General features: G+C 35.5%; 1 protein-coding gene across 1 annotated transcript; it reads left to right on the plus strand.

The window, feature by feature from the left end:
* The first annotated feature begins 541 nt into the window (after nucleotides 1–541).
* LOC134752945 (uncharacterized) lies at nucleotides 542–18,986 on the plus strand. The gene is made up of 8 exons (XM_063688723.1): nucleotides 542–722; nucleotides 1,231–1,381; nucleotides 3,963–4,162; nucleotides 5,450–5,533; nucleotides 6,694–7,180; nucleotides 9,477–9,607; nucleotides 10,168–10,353; nucleotides 18,216–18,986. Exons 1-8 carry the CDS (start codon nucleotides 693–695, stop codon nucleotides 18,279–18,281), a joined length of 1,335 nt encoding a protein of 444 aa, XP_063544793.1. The 5' UTR covers nucleotides 542–692; the 3' UTR covers nucleotides 18,282–18,986.
* The last annotated feature ends 1,073 nt before the right edge of the window (nucleotides 18,987–20,059 follow it).

The raw sequence follows: 20,059 nt of genomic DNA on the forward strand, positions 1-20,059 counted from the left end.
TTTTGACAGGCAATAACTTTTTTTTCTGTTAATTGGTTCAGCAACTAGGGATATATAAAAATGTTAAGCGCCCTCCACACTCGTGCACGAATCACAGCGCGAAGCCGCAAACGCGAGTGTGGAGTCTAATTCGCTAATCAGCGAAATCGACTCCACACTCGTGTTCGCGGCTTCGCGCCGCGTAGTCTGGAGGTGGTCTGGAGCGGACTTTATATATTGTTGGCGACTCAGAATAATGACTAAAGGCCAAACTTCTTACTTAACTTAAAACCCTCTATAAATAAATAAAGATAAAAAAAAAACTTCTTACTTAAAAAAAAAATTCTAGTGGTCAGCTCAGCTGTCAAAACATTTTGAATTGTTATTTTATTGCGAGTTGATTCCATTTGATTTGTAAACAACAATAGTTTAATATTAATATTACAATACACTGAAGCTGAAAAGTGTTAATTTGTAACATGGAATATATGGAAGGGGGTAGCCAAAGCTCTTGACATAAAAAAAAACTAATCTAGTTGTCAACTGTCAAAACATTTTGAATTGTGGTTTCCATGTAATTTTATTGCGAAATGATCGAAAGTTTTCAATTCGATACATGTTCGATACGATTTGTTTAAGGATTTGTTAGATAAAAGCAATCACATCATATTATATTACAATACATAAAAGCTTAAAAGTGTGCTGCTTGTAACATGGAATATATGGAAGAAGACCCAGATCTGGTGAGTATCCGCTTAACGCTTAACAAAGACCTAAGTGGTTTCATAACTATTTATCTCTGCTTGTACCGAGTTTACCATTTATGGCTGCTATTAACGAACTTCATAATGCCAGAACAAAATTAAACATTGAATTTTAGGCCCAGACCAGTGTAACTTCCTATTTTATTTTATCTTCAAATAAAGTAATCAAACAGCATTTATGTATTGTATACTAAATCACAGATTGTGGTTCAGAAAAGAATATTTACTTTTTTTTTTTATACCACGTCGGTGGCAATCAAGCATACGGCCCGCCTGATGGTAAGCAGTTACCGTAGCCTATGGACGCCTGCAACACCGGAGATATTACACGCGCGTTGCCGACCCTTTAAAAACCTGTACACTTACTGAAACTGTCCCTTCAGACTGCCCTTTTAGTAACTTTTTTTTAATTTTTCTTGTGTATTTAGTTTAAGTTAATGTTTCTGTGTTTGGTAATAAACATATTTTTTTAATTTTTTTTTTACAGGTATCAGAAGCACAAACCAATAGAGCAGTAATAAACTCTCTAAATGCGGACTGCTGGCGTCTCATCTTAGACAATTTGTCAGTTCAGGAGCTCCTGCAGACAGAACGGACATGCAAAGACTGGCAAAAACTGGTGCTTGATCACATATCACGTAAGGAACCCTTTTTACTCATCATCATTCAATTTAAGAGCTGCCGGCTCTTGTTGGTGCAGTGTGATGAAGTTGTTTCCACCTTGGTCGATCCGAAGCCAGCCCTTTAGTGTCCTGGTACGATACGGCCCCTGCATGCTCCTTTACTTCGCTCATATAATTTTTTCTTGGTCTTCCCCTACCTCTCCTTCCATTTATTTTCCCTTCAGTGATGTTCCCGATGAAGTGGTCATGTTGTAGCAGGTGACCGATCATTTTTACCCGACTGCCAAAGGAGGAGGGTAATGTTTTTCGAGTGTAAGTATGTAAGTATGTATGTATGTCTGTTTCTTTGTGGCCTCCTGTAGCCTAAACGGCTGGATGGACTTTGATGTATGAGTATCACGGGAGTGTCATAGGATACATTTTATCCCGAAAGTCCTACGGGATACAGAGATAATATTTTCTTTACTTTCACTTTAAAGGATTTGATGTATGAGGTGTCATTAGATTCGTCTTGATCACGGGAGTATCATAGATCATAGGATACTTTTTACCCCGAAATTCCTACATGAACATGTTAATTCTTCGTAAACGCAAGCCAACAACAAGCAATGAGCAAATAACTTGTTCTACAACTCCCGCGCCACCTCTCGCGTAGCGGTCTGGTAGCGGGCAAAGAAGGGCGTGGCCTGCCTTGTGGCGCGTGGTGCGGTACGGAGGGGGATATTCTCGAGTCTACAACCCGAACGCGGGCACACGCGCATGACATGAGGCACAGATTAATAAATAGTATGAGGGCACACGTCGTTGACGGTCGACTTTTCTAAGTGATTTTTTTCGATACTTCCTCGTCCGAATCGAAAATTATAAAGTAATAACTTGTTCTTTTTTTTTCAACTAAAAAGTTATAAATAAAAAATTAATTATTATAAAAGAACAAAAAACCCGACTGCACACTAAAAAGAGGAAAACAAACCCCACAAGAAATATTGTTTAATCAAATGCTAAAACCAAGCTATGGAATGTAATCGATAGTTTAATAAATAAAAACTTATTCTAAATACTAACTAAATATAATTTATAAATGTTGATGGTAAGTATCGCAGGCGGGGAGTTAGTATTTAGAATAAGTTTTTATTTATTAAACTATCGTTTACATTCCATAGCTTGGTTTTAGCATTTGATTAAACAATAGTTCTTGTGGGGCTTGCTTCAAAGCTTAGGCTTTAAAGCTTGAGGCCAAAAGACTCGAGGTTTCTTTGCTCGTAAGCAGCAACACGAACTCTTAGTTCGAGTCGTTAAGGTTCCGAGGCTTTAAGGTTCGAGGCTTCAAGGCTCAGCAGTCGCGACTCAAGCCTTGTAGTTTACGCCTCAAAGCTTAAATCCACAACACTAGGTATTAGGCAATGGGTACAAGTCTCAGCTTTTGCTACAATCGGTCGTTACACACCATTGCTCAAACCAGTATGTACCTGTACTGGTCATATTATATATATGCGATCGGCGCGGCTGCTTATAGCTGTGTGTGTGTGTGTGTGTGTGTGTGTTTGTGTGTGTGTATATATATATATAATGGGGATAGTCTCCCAAATGTTAACAACATTCCAACACCCAACAAGCTAACGGACCTCAGGCGCTTCTTTCATCCAAAAGTGGCCAAGCCAACACTCTGCCTGACATTGCTGGCCACAGGCCTCGTGTTATACCAAAGGGATTCAGCTATGGCACAGAATAAATAATAGTATTATCATACAGAACGGCCACTCACCACCCCGCCCCGACTCGAATTACCTCGCGCCGCGACAGCAGATTGACGGCCGTTTGCCGGCCGCTCAGTACTATTTTTTTTAATTTAATAATTAAAACTTAAATCTATCATTACAGGTTTTGCCTAATGCGATAGATAAGCAACAAACCAATAACCAGAGTTATTGCCAGTATAAATCCATACTAATATTATAAATGCGAAAGTCTGTCTGTCTGTCTGTGTTTTCCCTCTTCACGCTTAAACCGCTGATATTAAATAAATGAAAAATAAATGAACCGATTTAGATGAAATTTGGCATAGAGATAGGATGCCATGATGATAGAGTGCCTGAGAAGGACATAGGATAGTTTTTATCCCGAAAATCATCCCTTAAGTAAGTAAAAAACGGGGTGGAATTGAGATAATTAACGAAGTGCCTGCTAATTAGTGTGCATAATATGATCAAATTTAGATTGCTATGAGAATTTTTCCAGGCGCTATTCTTACTCTAGCTGCGGTTAATAAGTCCACGCAGACGAAGTCGCGGGCAAAAGCTAGTATAAATATAAAATTAACTTAATATTAACATAGTGGCCTTTGTGAAATCATTCAGGAAGCACGTAAATATATCTAAACCCAACGCAACTTTGTTGACGTTGCGAATAGCCCTCGTTAGGGAGCTTTTAAGCAACTTACTCACACAATGACGCATGACGCGTGTACAGACGTGCCGTTCACACATAGAAACGCAAGTGATTTTTGATGTATAGCGTGTCCGCCCTGTGGCTATGGTCTCCACAAGTCCACACTGGCACAAAGCAGGTCGGGGAATAATAAAATTCTTCTTTACAGATCGCCAAATCATGATTCTCGATAAAGAATGTGACGAAAATACCTTAATATTAAGAAAATCGAGTGACGTGTGGCCTTCCTTCAGACGCTGGCTCAAAAAATGTGGACCTTCAGTCCAGGAGATTGAAGCTGACTGCCGATATTTTAAGGATCTGGTGGAGGTTCTCAGGGACACCTGCCCTAACTTGGAACTCCTTAGGGTATGTTCACATTATCCCACAATTTAACCCTATAACGCGCGGCTGCAGCCCAATATGAACCTTCGTGCGTTCCGATAAAGTTGATGACGTGCCGCTAAAGGCCTGACACTCTTTGATAGGGAAAGATAGTCTTATTGCGATTCCTATAAGAGAAAATAGTGCCATGCTTTGTCCTTATCACCGACCGGGTGGCATCATAGGTAGGAGGCGATGGCGAAATACCGAAATTTATAAGAGTGAAAAAGAAAAAATCCTGTTAGTGCTGCTCAAATTTTATATGAATATTCTTTCTCTTACCCCCGCTCGCTCAGTGGCGCGTCTATAACTACTTCTATATTCTATGTCTATGTGATGTGCCGTACAGATAAGCCCCCTCCACACTCGTGCGCGAATCGCGGCGCGAAGCCGCGAACTTGAGTGTGGTCTAGTTCACTAATCAGCGAAATCGACTCCACACTCGTTCATATTCGGCCCATCTCTAATTTATAAATACCTACTACGACCAGTATACAGGCTTTTTTTTAAATCTGGTTTTTATTGAGGCTTTGGACACTAGGTGAACATGTCAGCCTCATGGGTGCTTTCATAGTTCCCTACTCAAGGGAGAGGTCAATAAAGTAGTAAACACTGATTGCTTCGTCCGATATAGGCTCTGCCAACCAACAATTGATCTGTCCATTGTGCATGGAGCCCAGACTACCAAAAATTATTTTTCTCAAGTCCGAATTCCGGACGCATTCCAACAACACGTGAGACAAGTCATCAGTCTTCTGACAGTTGGCGCACAGTGGTGACGATTTAAATAAATAAATAAATAAAAATAAAAATGTTATTTATTTAGGTATCAACCCATTACATTAAGATAATAATTATTATTAATCTTATTTATACATTCTAATCTATATTAAATTTTACTATTCTAAACTAAACTAATTATTACCTAATCTAACACTAATTAAATAGTTGCAGCGGAGGCCTTGCTCATACAGTAGCAGGTTGCGTACACTACGCTAACAATGTTGTTCGTCGATTCGCTCACTCTCCCGACAAACGACCAGTGCCTTTTACGCATTATAGCGTAAAAGTCGTCTACTCTGTTCACGGCGAACATGCCAGATGCACTACACCGCCACGGTAGCCGTAACATTGCAGGAAACGCGTTGTTGTATTGTACTCGAAGCTTATTGAACGATCGTTTAACACCCATCATGCACAGGAACTTGTTTGTAGGAGTATACAGGGTTAAACATTACTATATTGTTAGGTTTATCATTTTTTTGTTTTCAGCTCATCAATTTGAAAAAGAAGCTGTCCCCAACCAGCACGCTCCACTTCCAGAAACTGAAGTGGGTCGTTTTCGAACATTGTGATGTATGTTTGTTTGTACTATACTACATATACTAGACACTGCTCGCAGCTTTGTCCCGTTTTACCTCCGCGTGCCTAAAACGTTTTATGACTTAGTCGCGTTTTGCCTAAACCACAGATTATATAATAGTTCTTACGAACAGACTTATCTCTCAAAGAAAACGCAAATACCTACCGTTTCGATACCTACACAAAAATGGTACAATGGAGTGACCTTCAGCGCGCCGCTCCCTGAACCGCGCGCGCCGGCACAACGCTAGGGTTGCCGACGCTTCTTTCAAATACTTAGGTGTCTTAGGTAGATATCTAGCTATAAATTTGTCGTAAAAAACATTACCTACATCTTTAAAACAATTTAATAGTACCTACGTAGCTTGTAACTATCGTTAAAAATAATAACAGTTGGTGTAAGTATATCTATATTGAGAATGTCTACCCTAAACTTCAATCTCTAGTGGCATTAAAACTTAGTTTGCCGACTATTTCGCTTTTTGTGGACTGCCTACGATGAAATGATGAAAGTGGCATATTCGCGTTTTGCCCAAAAAGGGAAATTTAAATAGCGTAATGCATAGGAAATTCTCGTATTGACTACAACGCGTTTTCCCTAAACTTCAAAGATATGAAGCTTATTTTCCTGATAGGTTTTCTGACCATTCGAATAATTTGCATAACTATTCTTATTTTAATATAATGTAAATCAATATTGTACAATAAAAAACGTTGATTCTGACCTGCCTTGGTCGCAGTTCACCTAACACACTCCTCCGCGCTTCGCTCGTCGTCGCACCTATCTAAGCTCTGTCAAATGACACTGACAAGTCTGACATGATACAAGTTTATACAGATCCACGGTCTGCACATCGCACGTGTTTTCGATTTCTGAAGTAAATGTAATAGATACTGCTCACATATTAGTCAACACCTGGAAATAATGCCAAACTCAAAGAAAAAGCTACAAATTGAACTAAAAACTCGATTTGATAGTGTTCAAGTCACAATTTTTTTACAAATTAAATGCTTTAATGTAATGTTATAGGATATATCCTATAAATACCAAAAAAATCGCTCCAGTTACTTAAAAAAAACGTTTTAGGTACGCGGACAACAAAGGTTTTTCTTTTGGGCCTTATAGGAGGTTAAAATAGATATATTTGTTTCAGGAGATAACAGACGATTGCGTCAACCAGTTCATAACGAGCGACATTAATGAATTGTCCATCATATCCAACAAACGCGTCACAGGCAAATTTCTAAACAATTTGAAAACTGATAAAATGCATCGTCTCATACTAAGAGAGTGTAGAGCATTAAAATTCTCCTTCCTCCTTACTTGCGCTGACCGTTTAAAAAATCTGACCACTTTAGTGCTATGGAAGAAAAATCGTAGTAAAATTGAAATTAGGAACAAACTTCATTTGCTGTTAGACAAAATGCCTAATTTAGGACAGATAAGTTTCAGTGTTGTGGACATGTTCACTAGGTATGACGACCAGCACTATCTTGAAGAGAGTAATGTGTTTTTCGAGTCGGTGTGTCAACTTAAGAACTTGCATCGGTTTAACGCGAATTTCGAAGTGTGGGATCACCATTTGGAAGCTTTGGCGATCAATTGTAAGGAATTGCGGGCTGTGCGCTTGTCCTGCGATCGTGAGTTTGCACTTTACTATAAGCTCTACACCCCAGGCCAAAAGTAAGGAAACAGCGTTGTTTTCTTTAATATCTCATGTTTCTATCTTTGTTGTATATACATATTTGTAAACTAAGACTTACATTAGGCAAACCCAAAAGATTAAAAATACACGCTTAATATCAAAACATTTTCAAATATTGTCAAAAAGCTAAAAAAATAAAGTGGGAAAAAGTTACATAATTACACCTACCCTTTAATTACATGACAAAATGTTGAATTGGCAACTACCACAGCCAGAGTAATTTACTTTTAAAATGTTCTATTATTATTTTTACCAAATTGTCAATGAGTAGTATAAAATCCATCGCTTAAAAGATCACACTTTTCTATTGAAATACAAGCTTGCTTCCATACTTTTGGCCTGGGGTGTATTTTTAACACACTTCCCTATAATAGGGATGTCGACATGAATCACGAATATATAAAAATGTTGTTTTTACCATAGCAGGAAATATTAAAATGCTGAAAATCATATTTTGTGAGTGTAAATATGCGTAATAAACTCGTAAGGCCCACCATATAAGATTTCCCTATTTTTAATTTGAACCTTGTTGTATAGAAGATTAGGGTAACTTTCGTTTGTTTTAGAAAACAATGAAACAATAGAGATGCTACCATAACTTAATTCAGTTAGTGTAAGGTTCAAACCGTTCAAATTAGATTGAAACAGAGTGTACATTGTAATGACCATGGGGCCTTACGAGTATAAATTAATTAAAAATAAAAACTATGTATTTAAAATAATGCCCAGCATCACGTGACTGCAAACGCAAATCGAAGCGCGTGACGTAACGGTGTGAGAAACACGCACAAACAAGTTGCCAAACCTGGTGGATGGTCCTCTGGCACTGAAAGCTGTTTGTTTATCACATCGTTACGTCATCCAGATCACGCGACAGCTTGGAGCGTTTTTGCGCGAAATTTAAACAATAAAGTATATAATTAAAGTCTTTTTTGATTAAAATTTTAAATTAATAATTTTGCAATAAATACGTGTCTATCTGTAAAATCAAAACCGTTCTAAAAAATTTTCAACATCCCTAATAAGTAATAACTTCACTGAAAATGTAATCAAAACTTGGTAATTGATTTTAACTTTCTTCTTCCGTATTTGTTTTGTAAATTGGCTCATGAAACTATGTAATTAATCTGTTATAATCGAGCTGATCTGATAAAATACCTGATCTGATATAATAAGTAGACCCATGAACACTGGGCTCATATAGAGATGTGTAACTTATGTAACGCCCGGGTAAATGGGAGTTGACTTTTGTTCAACCTTTTCGAGGCCGTGTCAAACACAAAAGCTGTCACTCGGACGCCACGTCACCGAAGTGTCAAAACTGAAATTGAACTTTATGCGAAGGCACGTAGTTCTATGTTGCTCTGTGGTCTGTGACGGATTAATCGGTCTTTGGCGGTGGACCTATACGCTGCCGATATATCCGTCATTGGCGTCAAAAAGGTTAACGGATAGGGACCGAACCCGAAAAAATCCTCCGAGATAATTCATACTACACTCATGGAAAAATTTAGAGGAACGCAAAAAAAGTTTAATTACAAAGTTTGAAATTACTTTATGCGGTAATCCAGTAATTAAACTTTTATTTTGTGTTCCTCTAAATTTTTTCCATGAGTATATATAATTTTCCTGGAAAAGCATAGACGTAATAAACGTATAAGGATGCAATATAACATTTAAAACTTTCGCGTTTTGAACACATATTAAATCACATTTACGAGTAAAATCGGGTCTATCGTGAATTTACTTTGTTACCTTTATTTACCGACGTTTCTCGCACCCGACGACGACGACCCCGATTTTAAATGTGGTTTAAGCATGTGCCAGGCGGCAGACAACCAGTTTCTGCAACATGACCTTGGTAGAAAAACAGTGGTTTTAAGCCATGTAACAAGTGGTTGAAACCAAATTCTGCATGACCTTTAAACGCCCTTGGTAGACGGGCGTGCTCTGCCAACCAATGGCAGAAGCAGTGGTTTAAAATCGTCTAGCCGCTTGTTGTAAACTCGCCTCTACCAAGGTCATGTTGCAGAAACTGTGGTTGTCTGCCGTCTGGCACATGCTTTAATACGTATAAGGATACCTATTAGATTATTTTAAATCGGGTCACTCACGTATTATTGAGTCGAATATGTTTGTTTGTTTATATGTATGTTGTGTCTAATATGTTTGAGTCTCACGCGTGTGTTTTATGCGTATAAGGATGTTAAATAAATTTTAATTATCTACAGAGATAACACGAGTGGGACTGGACGCGTTATGTCGTCACTTGGGCCCTCAACTGTATGAGCTGAACTTGTCGGGCAGCGCCCTTATCGACGACGATATAGTCGCGTGCGTCTACGCCTGCCCTAAACTCGTGGTAATCACACTGAAACACACCCAACTTTTTTTCGTTTCGATGAGTGTTATTTGCTTGTTGAAAGAAAAGTATTAGCTTGTATCATTTTTGAAATAAAACTATGAAAATGGATTATATCGCGTATATTGAATTTATAATACATCCCAACGTTTCGAACTCTTTACAGCGTTCGTGGTCAACGGGTGACTGAGAAAAAATTACAAAGTGCAAAAACACCCACATACTATTTTTTATCTTTACTTGAAAATATTTGTAGTGTATAACTAGCCTTATGAACCGATTTTGCATGTACAACCAGCCTTAAAGTTTGTAGTCATTGATGGTTCATTATTTTTAGTATGTGGGTATTTTTGCACTTTGTAATTTTTCCTCAGTCACCCATTGACCACGAACGCTGTAAAGAGTTCGAAACGTCGGGATGTATTATAAATTCATTATACGCGATATAATCCATTTTCATAGTTTTATTTCATGAGTAACTATCGCGGTAACCGAAGACAATATTTTGTATCATTTCTATTGACAACAAACTTATTTATTTTATGTATGGTACTTTTCAGTGGCTAGACATCTCCTTCTCCCAGCAATCTGACCGCATTATACAACGCATTGCGACCGCGCGGCGCAACATGCGAGACAACTTGCGCGACAGCAAGTACGCGAGCAACCACAACAACAATCTCTGCTTGAATCTGCGGTTGGTCATATATCGGTGGGATTTTAACGGGAACGAAGAAGATTTTAAGGTATACGTTATGTTTATACTAGCTCCGATGCATATTTTCGTCTAGTCACCGTTTATTTAGATTCACGCGTTTGTACAAAAATTATGTTTTAGTTTAAATATCACTAATATTTAATGCTAATAATGTAGTTTAATTTTGTATGGTAATATTCTACAATAACTAAATCCAAATAAAAACTTAGGGAACAAATCGAATTATTTTATGAAATACAAACCACCAACCACCACCAGTTTACGAAAAATACCGTTTGTACTGAAAGAAAAAAAATAAACTAGATTAAACATTACTATTATAGTTCCCATTACTGGGTCATTTTATCTTCATGTGTAAAATTTATAGACCAGCGGTGGAACAAAAATGGGTTTTGATAATATTAAAGTTTTTTCTTTTTCGATATGTCATTGTTAGCATGTTAAATAAGACTTTCGTAAAAAGTTAGAAATTTTTAGGGTGAGCGTTTGGATATATTGAAATATTTTAATTTCTGCTAATAACTTTGTAAATATAGAATTAAAGTTACAAAAAACTTTAACATATTCAATACCACTTTAATTTATACACAATATTCGGTTTTTAGAAATCTGGAACATGTGCTTTCTGGTGAACTTAAAAACATGAATTATTTTGTAAATAAATAATTAGAGTAGCTGATATTGCAAAATTACGATATTATGGATCAGCTTATTATACTTGTAAAAAATTAGAAATGTAGACAATGTGCTTCTCTAGATATTGATTTCTGGTTAAGCAGTATAGCCAATATTGAATTAAAGTTTGTAGAGTTAATATTAAACGGTCATGACAATGATCTTAGTTCCCACACAAAAGATTAGAAATATAAAATTTGTGCGTCACTAAATACTGATACGTATGCATTCCGTGCTTATATTTACGTTACATTTCAAACGCGCGGCATGTTCGCGCGCGCCGCGCTGTGCGCCGCCGAGGCAGCGATCAAACGGTATTGATATATAGGTAGATCAACGGTATATAGATCAACGGGCTAGCGGGTAACCTAACCTTGCTAGACGCGTGCAAAATAATATTTCACAAAATTCAAAAAAATGTTCTAAAAGCAATCTGTATTTTTAACAGGTTAAAATTAAGTATCTAAATAGTCATAAAAATAATAAACCAGAACATTTGGTCGTGTCATGTCTTTAACCTTGCCAGGCGATCTAAAAAGTATGGCACTTACTTGCACGCAAAATTAAGTTTGTTTACTATACAAATTGTATGCATTACAAAGTTATCTTTGCACACAAAATTAAGTTTCTCTACTATACAAAGTGAATGCATTACAAAGTTATTTTTGTAGTAAATTAAAGACCACTAGGTAGGATGTACAGTCAGCAATACTATTCGCTTAGCACCTTTGCATACAAACCTATACAGGGGTGGTATCTGTTCTCTGCAGCTAACTGTACAATGTGATTGTAACTATGAGGATGGTGTATATTTATGATGTATGAGGACATTTCTATTAAAAGTTATGTTAGATTTTGAAATTTTTATATTGAGTATATCTACTTATATAAAAATTTGAATTTTGGTTATGGAATTTTATATTATATAACATACAAAAAAAACAACAATAAACAAAAATATATATATAGGGCTGTATCTCCTAAACCGTCCGTCGCAGCGCAAAAATAAAAAAAAATTCGTTCCCCTCTTTCAATATACAAAAAACACAATAAATAAATAAATAAATATTATAGGACATTCTTACACAGATTGACAGTCCCACAGTAAGCTCAAGAAGGCTTGTGTTATGGGTACTTAGACAACGATATATATAATATACAAATACATAGAAAACACCCATGAGTCAGGAACAATTATCTGTGTTCATCACACAAATAAATGCCCTTACCGGAATACGAACCCAGGACCATCGGCTTCACAGGCAGGGTCACCCACTAGGCCAGACTGGTCGTACAATGAAACACAAAAAGAAAAAAAAACTTTACACGGCTGTATTTCCTAAACCGCGCGTCGTAGCACAAAAACAATCATCAAATTTTCGATCCACTTTAAGAAACCCTCAATTAATATTAAAAAAAAAAAAACAAAAAAAACGAAAAAATCTTTATAAGGCTGTATCTCCTGAACCGTGCGTCGTAGCGCAAAATAATAAAATTTTCGTTTAACTGCAGTGGACCCTTAATTAACATTAAAAAAAATAAAAAAGGAAAAAAAATCTTTAGAGGGCTGTATCTCCTAAACCGTGCGTTGTAGAGCAAAAATAATCTAGTTTTCGTTCCCCTTTGAGAAACCTTTAATTAACATACAAAAAACACATTGAAAAACAAAGAAAAAATCTTTATAGGGTTGAATCTCCTAAATCGTGCGACGGAGCGCAAAAATAATCAAATTTTCGTTCCACTTTAAGAAACCCTTAATTAATATAGGTATAAAAAAAACAAAAAATCCGTATAAGGCTTAATCTCCTAAACCGTGCGCCGTAGCGCAAAATAATAACATTTTCGTCCGCCTGCAGTGGACCCTTAATAAACATTTAAAAAAAAAAAACAAAGAAAAAAAAAACAGAAAAAATATTTACAGGGTGTATCTCCTAAACCGTTCGTTATAGCGCAAAAATAATTAAATTTTCGTTCCCCTATCAGAAGCCCCTAAGTAACATACAAAAAACACAATGAAAACATAAAAGAAAAAAACAAAGAAAACAATCTTTTTATAGGGCTGTATCTCCTAAACCGTGCGTCGGAGCGCAAAAAAAGTAAAATGTTCGTTCCCCTCTAACAAAGATAGATATAACTCCGTAATAGATGGATACAGTCTAAGGAAAAAACGTGCCTCGAAAATCACGAAAATTTGATTCTCGATCAGAGGGCGCCACTAGTTTTGGCCTACTCTCGTATAGATGGCGTTGACGGTTTCGTTTGTTATTTATAATTTTAACGCATATCAGTGAAAGAACATGGGTTAAAATCATATAAAAATAATTAATGCAAATAAAAAAATCATTAACCATATTTAAATACATTTTAACGTATTTTTATAAATCTTCATTTTTAGTTTTAAAGTATGTCGATAGATGGCAGTGAATTTAAAGCGGTTACAAAATTTTCTATGACAGTACCACTCTATCTTATTATATCCTCTTTGCCTCTAAGAAACCCTTTTTTAATATGAGAAAAAACAAAAAAAAAACGATAAAAATATTTACACGGCTGTAACTTCTAAACCGTGCGTCGTAGCGCAAAAATAAACAAAATTTCATTTCACTAAGAAACCCTTAATTTATATTTAAAAAAAAATCTTTATAAGGCTGTATCTCCTAAACCGTGCATCGTAGCGCAAAATAATAAAATTTTCGTTCCATTGCAGTGGACCCTTAGTTAACATAAAAAAAAAAAAAAAAAAAAAAAAAAACAAAAAAAAAAACAGAAAAATATCTTTACAGGGCTGTCTCTCCTAAACCGTGCATTGAAGCCCAAAAATAATCTAATTTTCGTTCTCGTTTGAGAAACCCGTAAGTAACATTAAAAAAATACAATGAAAAACAAAAAAGAAAACAAAAAATTAAAACATCTTTATAGGGTTGTATCTTTTAAATATTAATAAGGGTTTCTTAAAGTGGAACGAAAATTTAATTATTTTTGCTCTTCGCTCCGACGCATGGTTTAGGAGATACAACCCTATAAACATTTTTTTCTTTGTTTGTTTTCTTTTTAGTTTTTCATTGTGTTTTGTATGTTACTTAGGGGCTTTTCAAAGGGGAACAAAAATTAGATTATTTTTGCGCTACAACGCACGGTTTAGGAGATACAACCCTATAAAGATTTTTTATTTTTTTGTTTTCTTCTTTGTTGTTCGATTATGTTTTTTGAATGTTACTTACGGGTTTCTCAAAGGGGAACGAAAATTAGATTAGTTTTGCGCTACAACGCACGGTTTACGAGATACAGCCCTGTAATAGGACATTTTGATGCTAGTGCGGAAAGTATGTCATTATTAGACATTTCCGCACGTGTATAGAACGACGTTTTTCAATACAGTTGCGAAAAAATAAGAAAAACAACAAGTAAGGAATTCGAAACTTTTATATTATTAATTCTGTGACATCATTGACATTGTGATTATGAAGAGGTGTTTTTTTAGCTGGGTGTTATTATTATTGAACCCACTTCAATGAAAGATTTTTTTTAAATGCATGTTCTATAAGACCATTGTACATATAAAACATTGTACTATTATTACCCAAATATCGTTAATAACGATTATTTGTGTATCGTACATTTATAAAAACAATATCGAATGTTGCCTTTGGAAATTTAAAGCAGAAATAAAAAACGCCTCTCCTTTGACAGGCGTTCCGTTCTATTCAAACAACTTATTAAGAACGGTTTTTCAATATTCAATATATAAAAAAATATATGTTATAATGATGAAGAGGTAAGTAATAAAATATGAAATATGTATATTTTTCGTATTCTTACTTTAATAGTAGGTTTTTATGTTGATTACTGAGTATTGAGTATTGAAATAATTGTGAATAACGATATTTAGGTAATAATAGTACAATGTTTTATATTTGTAAAACAATACAATGTGTATAATGTTGTATGAAGTGGGTTCAATAATAATAACAAAAGCCATTCTAGTCGAATAAAAGCTATAAAAACACCTCTTCATAATGACAATGTCAATAATTAGAGTTTTGAATGATTCACGGTGGTTTTGAAATATCGGGAGCTCACAAATAATACAAAAGGTAATCACGGTCTATATCACGGTCAATATGAGTCTAATGTCAATAATGTCACAGAATTAATAATATAAAAGTTTCGAATTCCTTACTTGTTGTTTTTCTTATTTTTTCGCAACGGTATTAAAAAACGTCGTTCGATACACGTGCGGAAATGTCATTCTTCGAAAGTATGTAAAGTATGACATACTTTCCGCACTAGCATCGAAATGTACTATTTCTGTTTTTTTTTCTTTTTTTTTAATGTTATCTAAGGGTCCACTGCAATGGAACGAAAATTTTATTATTTTGCGCTACGATGCACGGTTTAGGAGATACAGCCTTATAAAGATTTTCTGTGTTTTTTTTTAAATATATTACTTAAGGGTTTCTTAGTGGAACGAAAATTTGATTATTTTTGCGCTCCGTCGCACGGTTTAGGAGATACAACCCTATAAAGATTTTTTCTTTGTTTTTCTTTTTAGTTTTTCATTGTGTTTTCTGTATGTTACTTAGGGGTTTCTCAAAGGGGAACGAAAATTAGATTATTTTTGCGCTACAACGCACGGTTTAGGAGATACAGCCCTCTAAAAAAAAATTTTCTGTTTTTTTTTTCTTTTCTTTTTAAATGTTAATTAAGTTGAACGAAAATTTTATTATTTTACTCTACGACCCACGGTTCAGAGATACAGCCTTATAAAGTTTTTTTTTTATATTTTTGTTTGTTTTTTTTTTTAATATTACGACGCTCGGCTTAGGAGATACAGCCGTGTAGTTTTTTTTTCTTATTGTGTTTCATTGTGTTTTTTGTATATTTAAAGTGTTTTTTAAGGGGAACGAAAATTTTATTATTTTTGCGCTACGACGGACGGGTTAGGAGATACAGCCCTATATTTCTTTTTTTGTATATTTATATAATATAAAATTCGATAACCAAACTTCAACTTTATATATAAGTAGATATATTTAATATAAAAATTTCATAATCTAACATAATTTAATAATAGCGTCGTAGCGTAAAATAATAAAATTTTCGTTCAACTTAATTAACATTTAAAAAGAAAAGAAAAAAAAAAGAATTTTTTTTTAGAGGGCTGTATCTCCTAAACCGTGCGACGGAGCGCAAAAATAATCAAATTTTCGTTCCACTAAGAAACCCTTAATTAATATATTTAAAAAATTTAAAAAAAAACACAAAAAACCTTTATAATTCTGTATCTCCTAAACCGTGTGCCGTAGCGCTAAATAATAAACATTTTCGTTCGCCTGCAGTGGACCCTTAATAAACATTTAAAAAAAAATAGAAAAAAAAACAGAAAAAAATATTTACAGGGCTGTATCTCCTAAACCGTGCGTTGTAGCGCAAAACTAATCAAATTTTCGTTCCCTTAACAGAAGCCCTTAAGTAACATACAAAAAACACAATAAATAACATACATCATAAATATACACCATCGTCATAGTTACAATCACATTGTACAGTCAGCTGCAGAGAAAAGATACCACCCCTGTAAAGAAGTTTGTATGCAACGGTGCTAAGCGAATAGTATTGCTAACTGTACATCCTACCTAGTACTCTTTAATTTACTGTACTACAAAAATAACTTTGTAATGCATACAATTACTATAGTAGACAAACTTAATTTTACGTACGAGTAAGTGCCATTTGTTACCTTTTAGATCTTCTGGCAAGGTCAAAGACCCGACCAAATGTTCAGGCTTATTTTTTTGTGACTATTTAGATACTTAACTTCAACCTGTAAAAATTACAGATTGCCGAACGAACTTTTTTGGAGCCCTAAAAAATCTTAAAAAATATAAGGGTTGATTTAGCCCCGCTACCCTGCAGCCAGACCTCCAGTGCTGAGTTAGGGTATGATAGGAGAAGTATCAGGCAAATTTTCAGCTTGCCTCAGGACCTACTCCAAAATGTCTACCAGCTCTCGGACCACTAAGTAACTACAAATAATCAGTCCACATAACAAACATTTTGTACTCATTTTGAAGTCATAATTACATTAATTTCACGTAATATCGGCATCTAATTTATGTGCACGGTAAGCAAACTAATGAATGACCAGAAAAGTCAAGCAGCGCGTACGAAGCTGAGCGAAGGGGGGTGGGGCGACCGGGCGAGGTACCTATAGGTATAGAGATACGAATGCTACGATAGGCTCCCGCGTGCCGCGCCGGCACCTTGACGGACCAGCGCGGCGTATGTATGAATTTCGCGCCTTTTTAAATAGATTTGGCTATAACAATGGAAGCTACACACAGAAATTTCTTACTTTTCATAATATGGTTGTATATATTATTTTATAGTATGAAACTTATCTTTATAGACTTTAATTCAATATTGGACCTTACAGGACAAAAAACGCATATTAAAATTTAAGCAGCAATCCTATTTTTCTAATTTTTCGGCTTTGTCTATTAACTTAAGAATTTAGAGATATTATTGTGGATTTTTAAAACTTTAATTCAATATCGACAAAATAATAAGCTAATTTTAGTTTGACAAAGAAGCACGTTAATTTTTTTTCTAAAAATGTAACAGTTTAAAGAGTCATACATAATTTAAACGATGAAGCTTAAACTTTGCACTTTAATTCAATATTCAAAAAGCATCAATCAAAATATATAAATACCTAATTTATACCTAACGCTCGTTCTAACTTTTCGTCTTAAATTACAAATATGCTTAAAAACATGTCCCCTGCCATATAAGCATCACTTTTCCTTCTTTAGAATTATCATAACTTTAAGGTCAAAAATATGGTCCCACTATCGGTCTATTATTAGAATAAACGAAATTGTTGTGTGGAACTAGACGAACTAATTTTCATCGGGACTAGTGGAGTTACGCAGCGTCTTACGTAGGCGACAAGGAAACTTGCTACAAAACCGAAGTTTGACAGCGGTTCAGGGTCGAATCATGCTATCCCTTTCTAATATATGGCACTATCCCTTTCGGCTATTTAGGGTTGTCAAAATTCAAGTCATTATCTTATCTGTGGTCATGCACGCAAAGGGACGTCAAGTTGTGCCAACCCTAATAATTGCTCAGAGCAATGCTGAGCCGAACGGAGCCGAGTTTGCTCGAAACGAGGAGTTTCGCACCCTTGGTATATGTAGATTTTTTTTTCAGGATGTCATCGATCTTCAATACGCATACTACAGAAGCGATGAGTATGGCAGCGATAATGAATATTAAGAGGAAACGGCCTGTTTCCTCTCTGGATTTTAACCTAGAGCAGAGCATAAGAAAAAGCACTAGTTTAAAACTTTTTTTCTCAAAAATGGACGGCAAAGTCGACGTTGCCGGTTAAAAAGTAGGTCGCGAAGTGCGTTGTTTATTGGTCAGTCAAAAAATTAAAAAGTTAAAAATATCGCAGTCTCGATTTCGGGACTGCAATGTTGCATACACATTCCATTATTTGTCGAGTTCCAAACTTTTTAAAAGTTGAAGTGGCCATATCAAATGAAGGCATAGGTCCATTAAACAGCCAAACAGATGATCAGTACTTATTGTTATAATGTTGGTACCGCGACTATTTAGGTGTTTCAAATAGGTTGGCATATTTTCAGCAGAAAAATACACTTCTATTTTTAATTAAAAAAATAAAACGGCGGCAAAGCAAATCTTATTACTTTTTTCTGTGAAAATATATACATAAGAACGTTGCTTCTGTAAAATATTTCTGTTATATTTGTATTTATTGAGCCATTTTTGAGAAAAGCACTATATATGACTCGGCTGGAAGGCTACTTGCTGGCTTCGGATTCAATTAAACGGACTCCCATGGTCGTCCGTTTAAAACGAATCCTCAGCCAGCAAGTAGCTAGTTCCGAGCCTCGACAATAATGTACTATTGTTTAGTTCACGAGTGATTCGACGGCTGTGAATTAGTTTTTATTTGAAAATGTTTAGATTGTTACCTATGCGTATGTTAAATAAAATTAAATTCTCAATGACACTGTTGTTTTTATTAACCGCTTAAGAGGAAAGGGGACTTCTTCATACAAACTACCTCTATTTTCCTCTCTGGATAGAACCATTATATACTCTGATTTGTAATTAGATTCCAAAAAACTAACCTCACTTTTTCTATTTTCCGTATGTTTTAAGAAACTAAACATAGCTAAAATGATACATCTATATTTATTGTAAATGCTAGAGTATGCAAAAGGGAAATTTGAGTTTACTTCTTTACATATTTTCCATTATTACGAAAGAAAAAGGATCTGAGTGAGGTTAGTTTTTTGGGATCTAATTACAAATCAGAGTATAGCTATGCTCCTTCGTTTGACATTTTTAGATTATTATAAGAATTAGGAGCGAAAAACAAGTTCCATACTAATTTTTAAATGCCCTTAACTGTCTTGTAATATGAAAAAACCGACCAAGAGCGAGTCGGACTCGCGCACCGAGGGTTCCGTACTTTTTAGTATTTGTTATAGCGGCAACAGAAATACATCATCTGTGAAAATTTCAACTGTCTATCTATCACGGTTCATGAGATACAGCCTGGTGCAGACAGACGGACAGCGAAGTCTTAATAATAGGGTCCCGTTTTTACCCTTTGGGTACGGAATACGGAACCCTAAAAAGTGGAAAAAACTCAAACAAATGATGTTGAATGTTAGTAGCAAACGAGCAGACGGAAGATGGTAAGCAGTTACCGTAGCCTATGAATGACTTTATATTGTCCAGAACTGTCACTAAAAAGTATGCGGAATCCTCGGTGCGCGAGTTCGACTCGCACTTGTCCGTGTTTTAGGGTTCCGTACCTTACCCAAAGGGTAAAAACGGGACCCTATTACTAAGACTCCGCTGTCCGTCTGTCATCAGGCTGTATCTCATGAACCGTGATAGCTAGACAGTTGAAATTTTCACAGATTATAATTACACATATTGTCTTGCTGGCAAGCGACCCCGCTGAACTTCAAAGCATGATCCAAGAACTCAGCGATGCTTCCATACGGTGTGGC

Source organism: Cydia strobilella, chromosome 25, assembly GCF_947568885.1.
Source record: "Cydia strobilella chromosome 25, ilCydStro3.1, whole genome shotgun sequence".
NCBI classification, from domain to species: Eukaryota; Metazoa; Arthropoda; class Insecta; order Lepidoptera; family Tortricidae; genus Cydia; species Cydia strobilella.

Coding starts and splice junctions, on each gene's coding strand:
- LOC134752945 (XM_063688723.1), top strand. CDS start 693: ATGGAATATATGGAAGAAGACCCAGATCTG. Junction 723..1,230: donor TGGAAGAAGACCCAGATCTG/GTGAGTATCCGC, acceptor TTTTTTTTACAG/GTATCAGAAGCACAAACCAA. Junction 1,382..3,962: donor GGTGCTTGATCACATATCAC/GTAAGGAACCCT, acceptor TCTTCTTTACAG/ATCGCCAAATCATGATTCTC.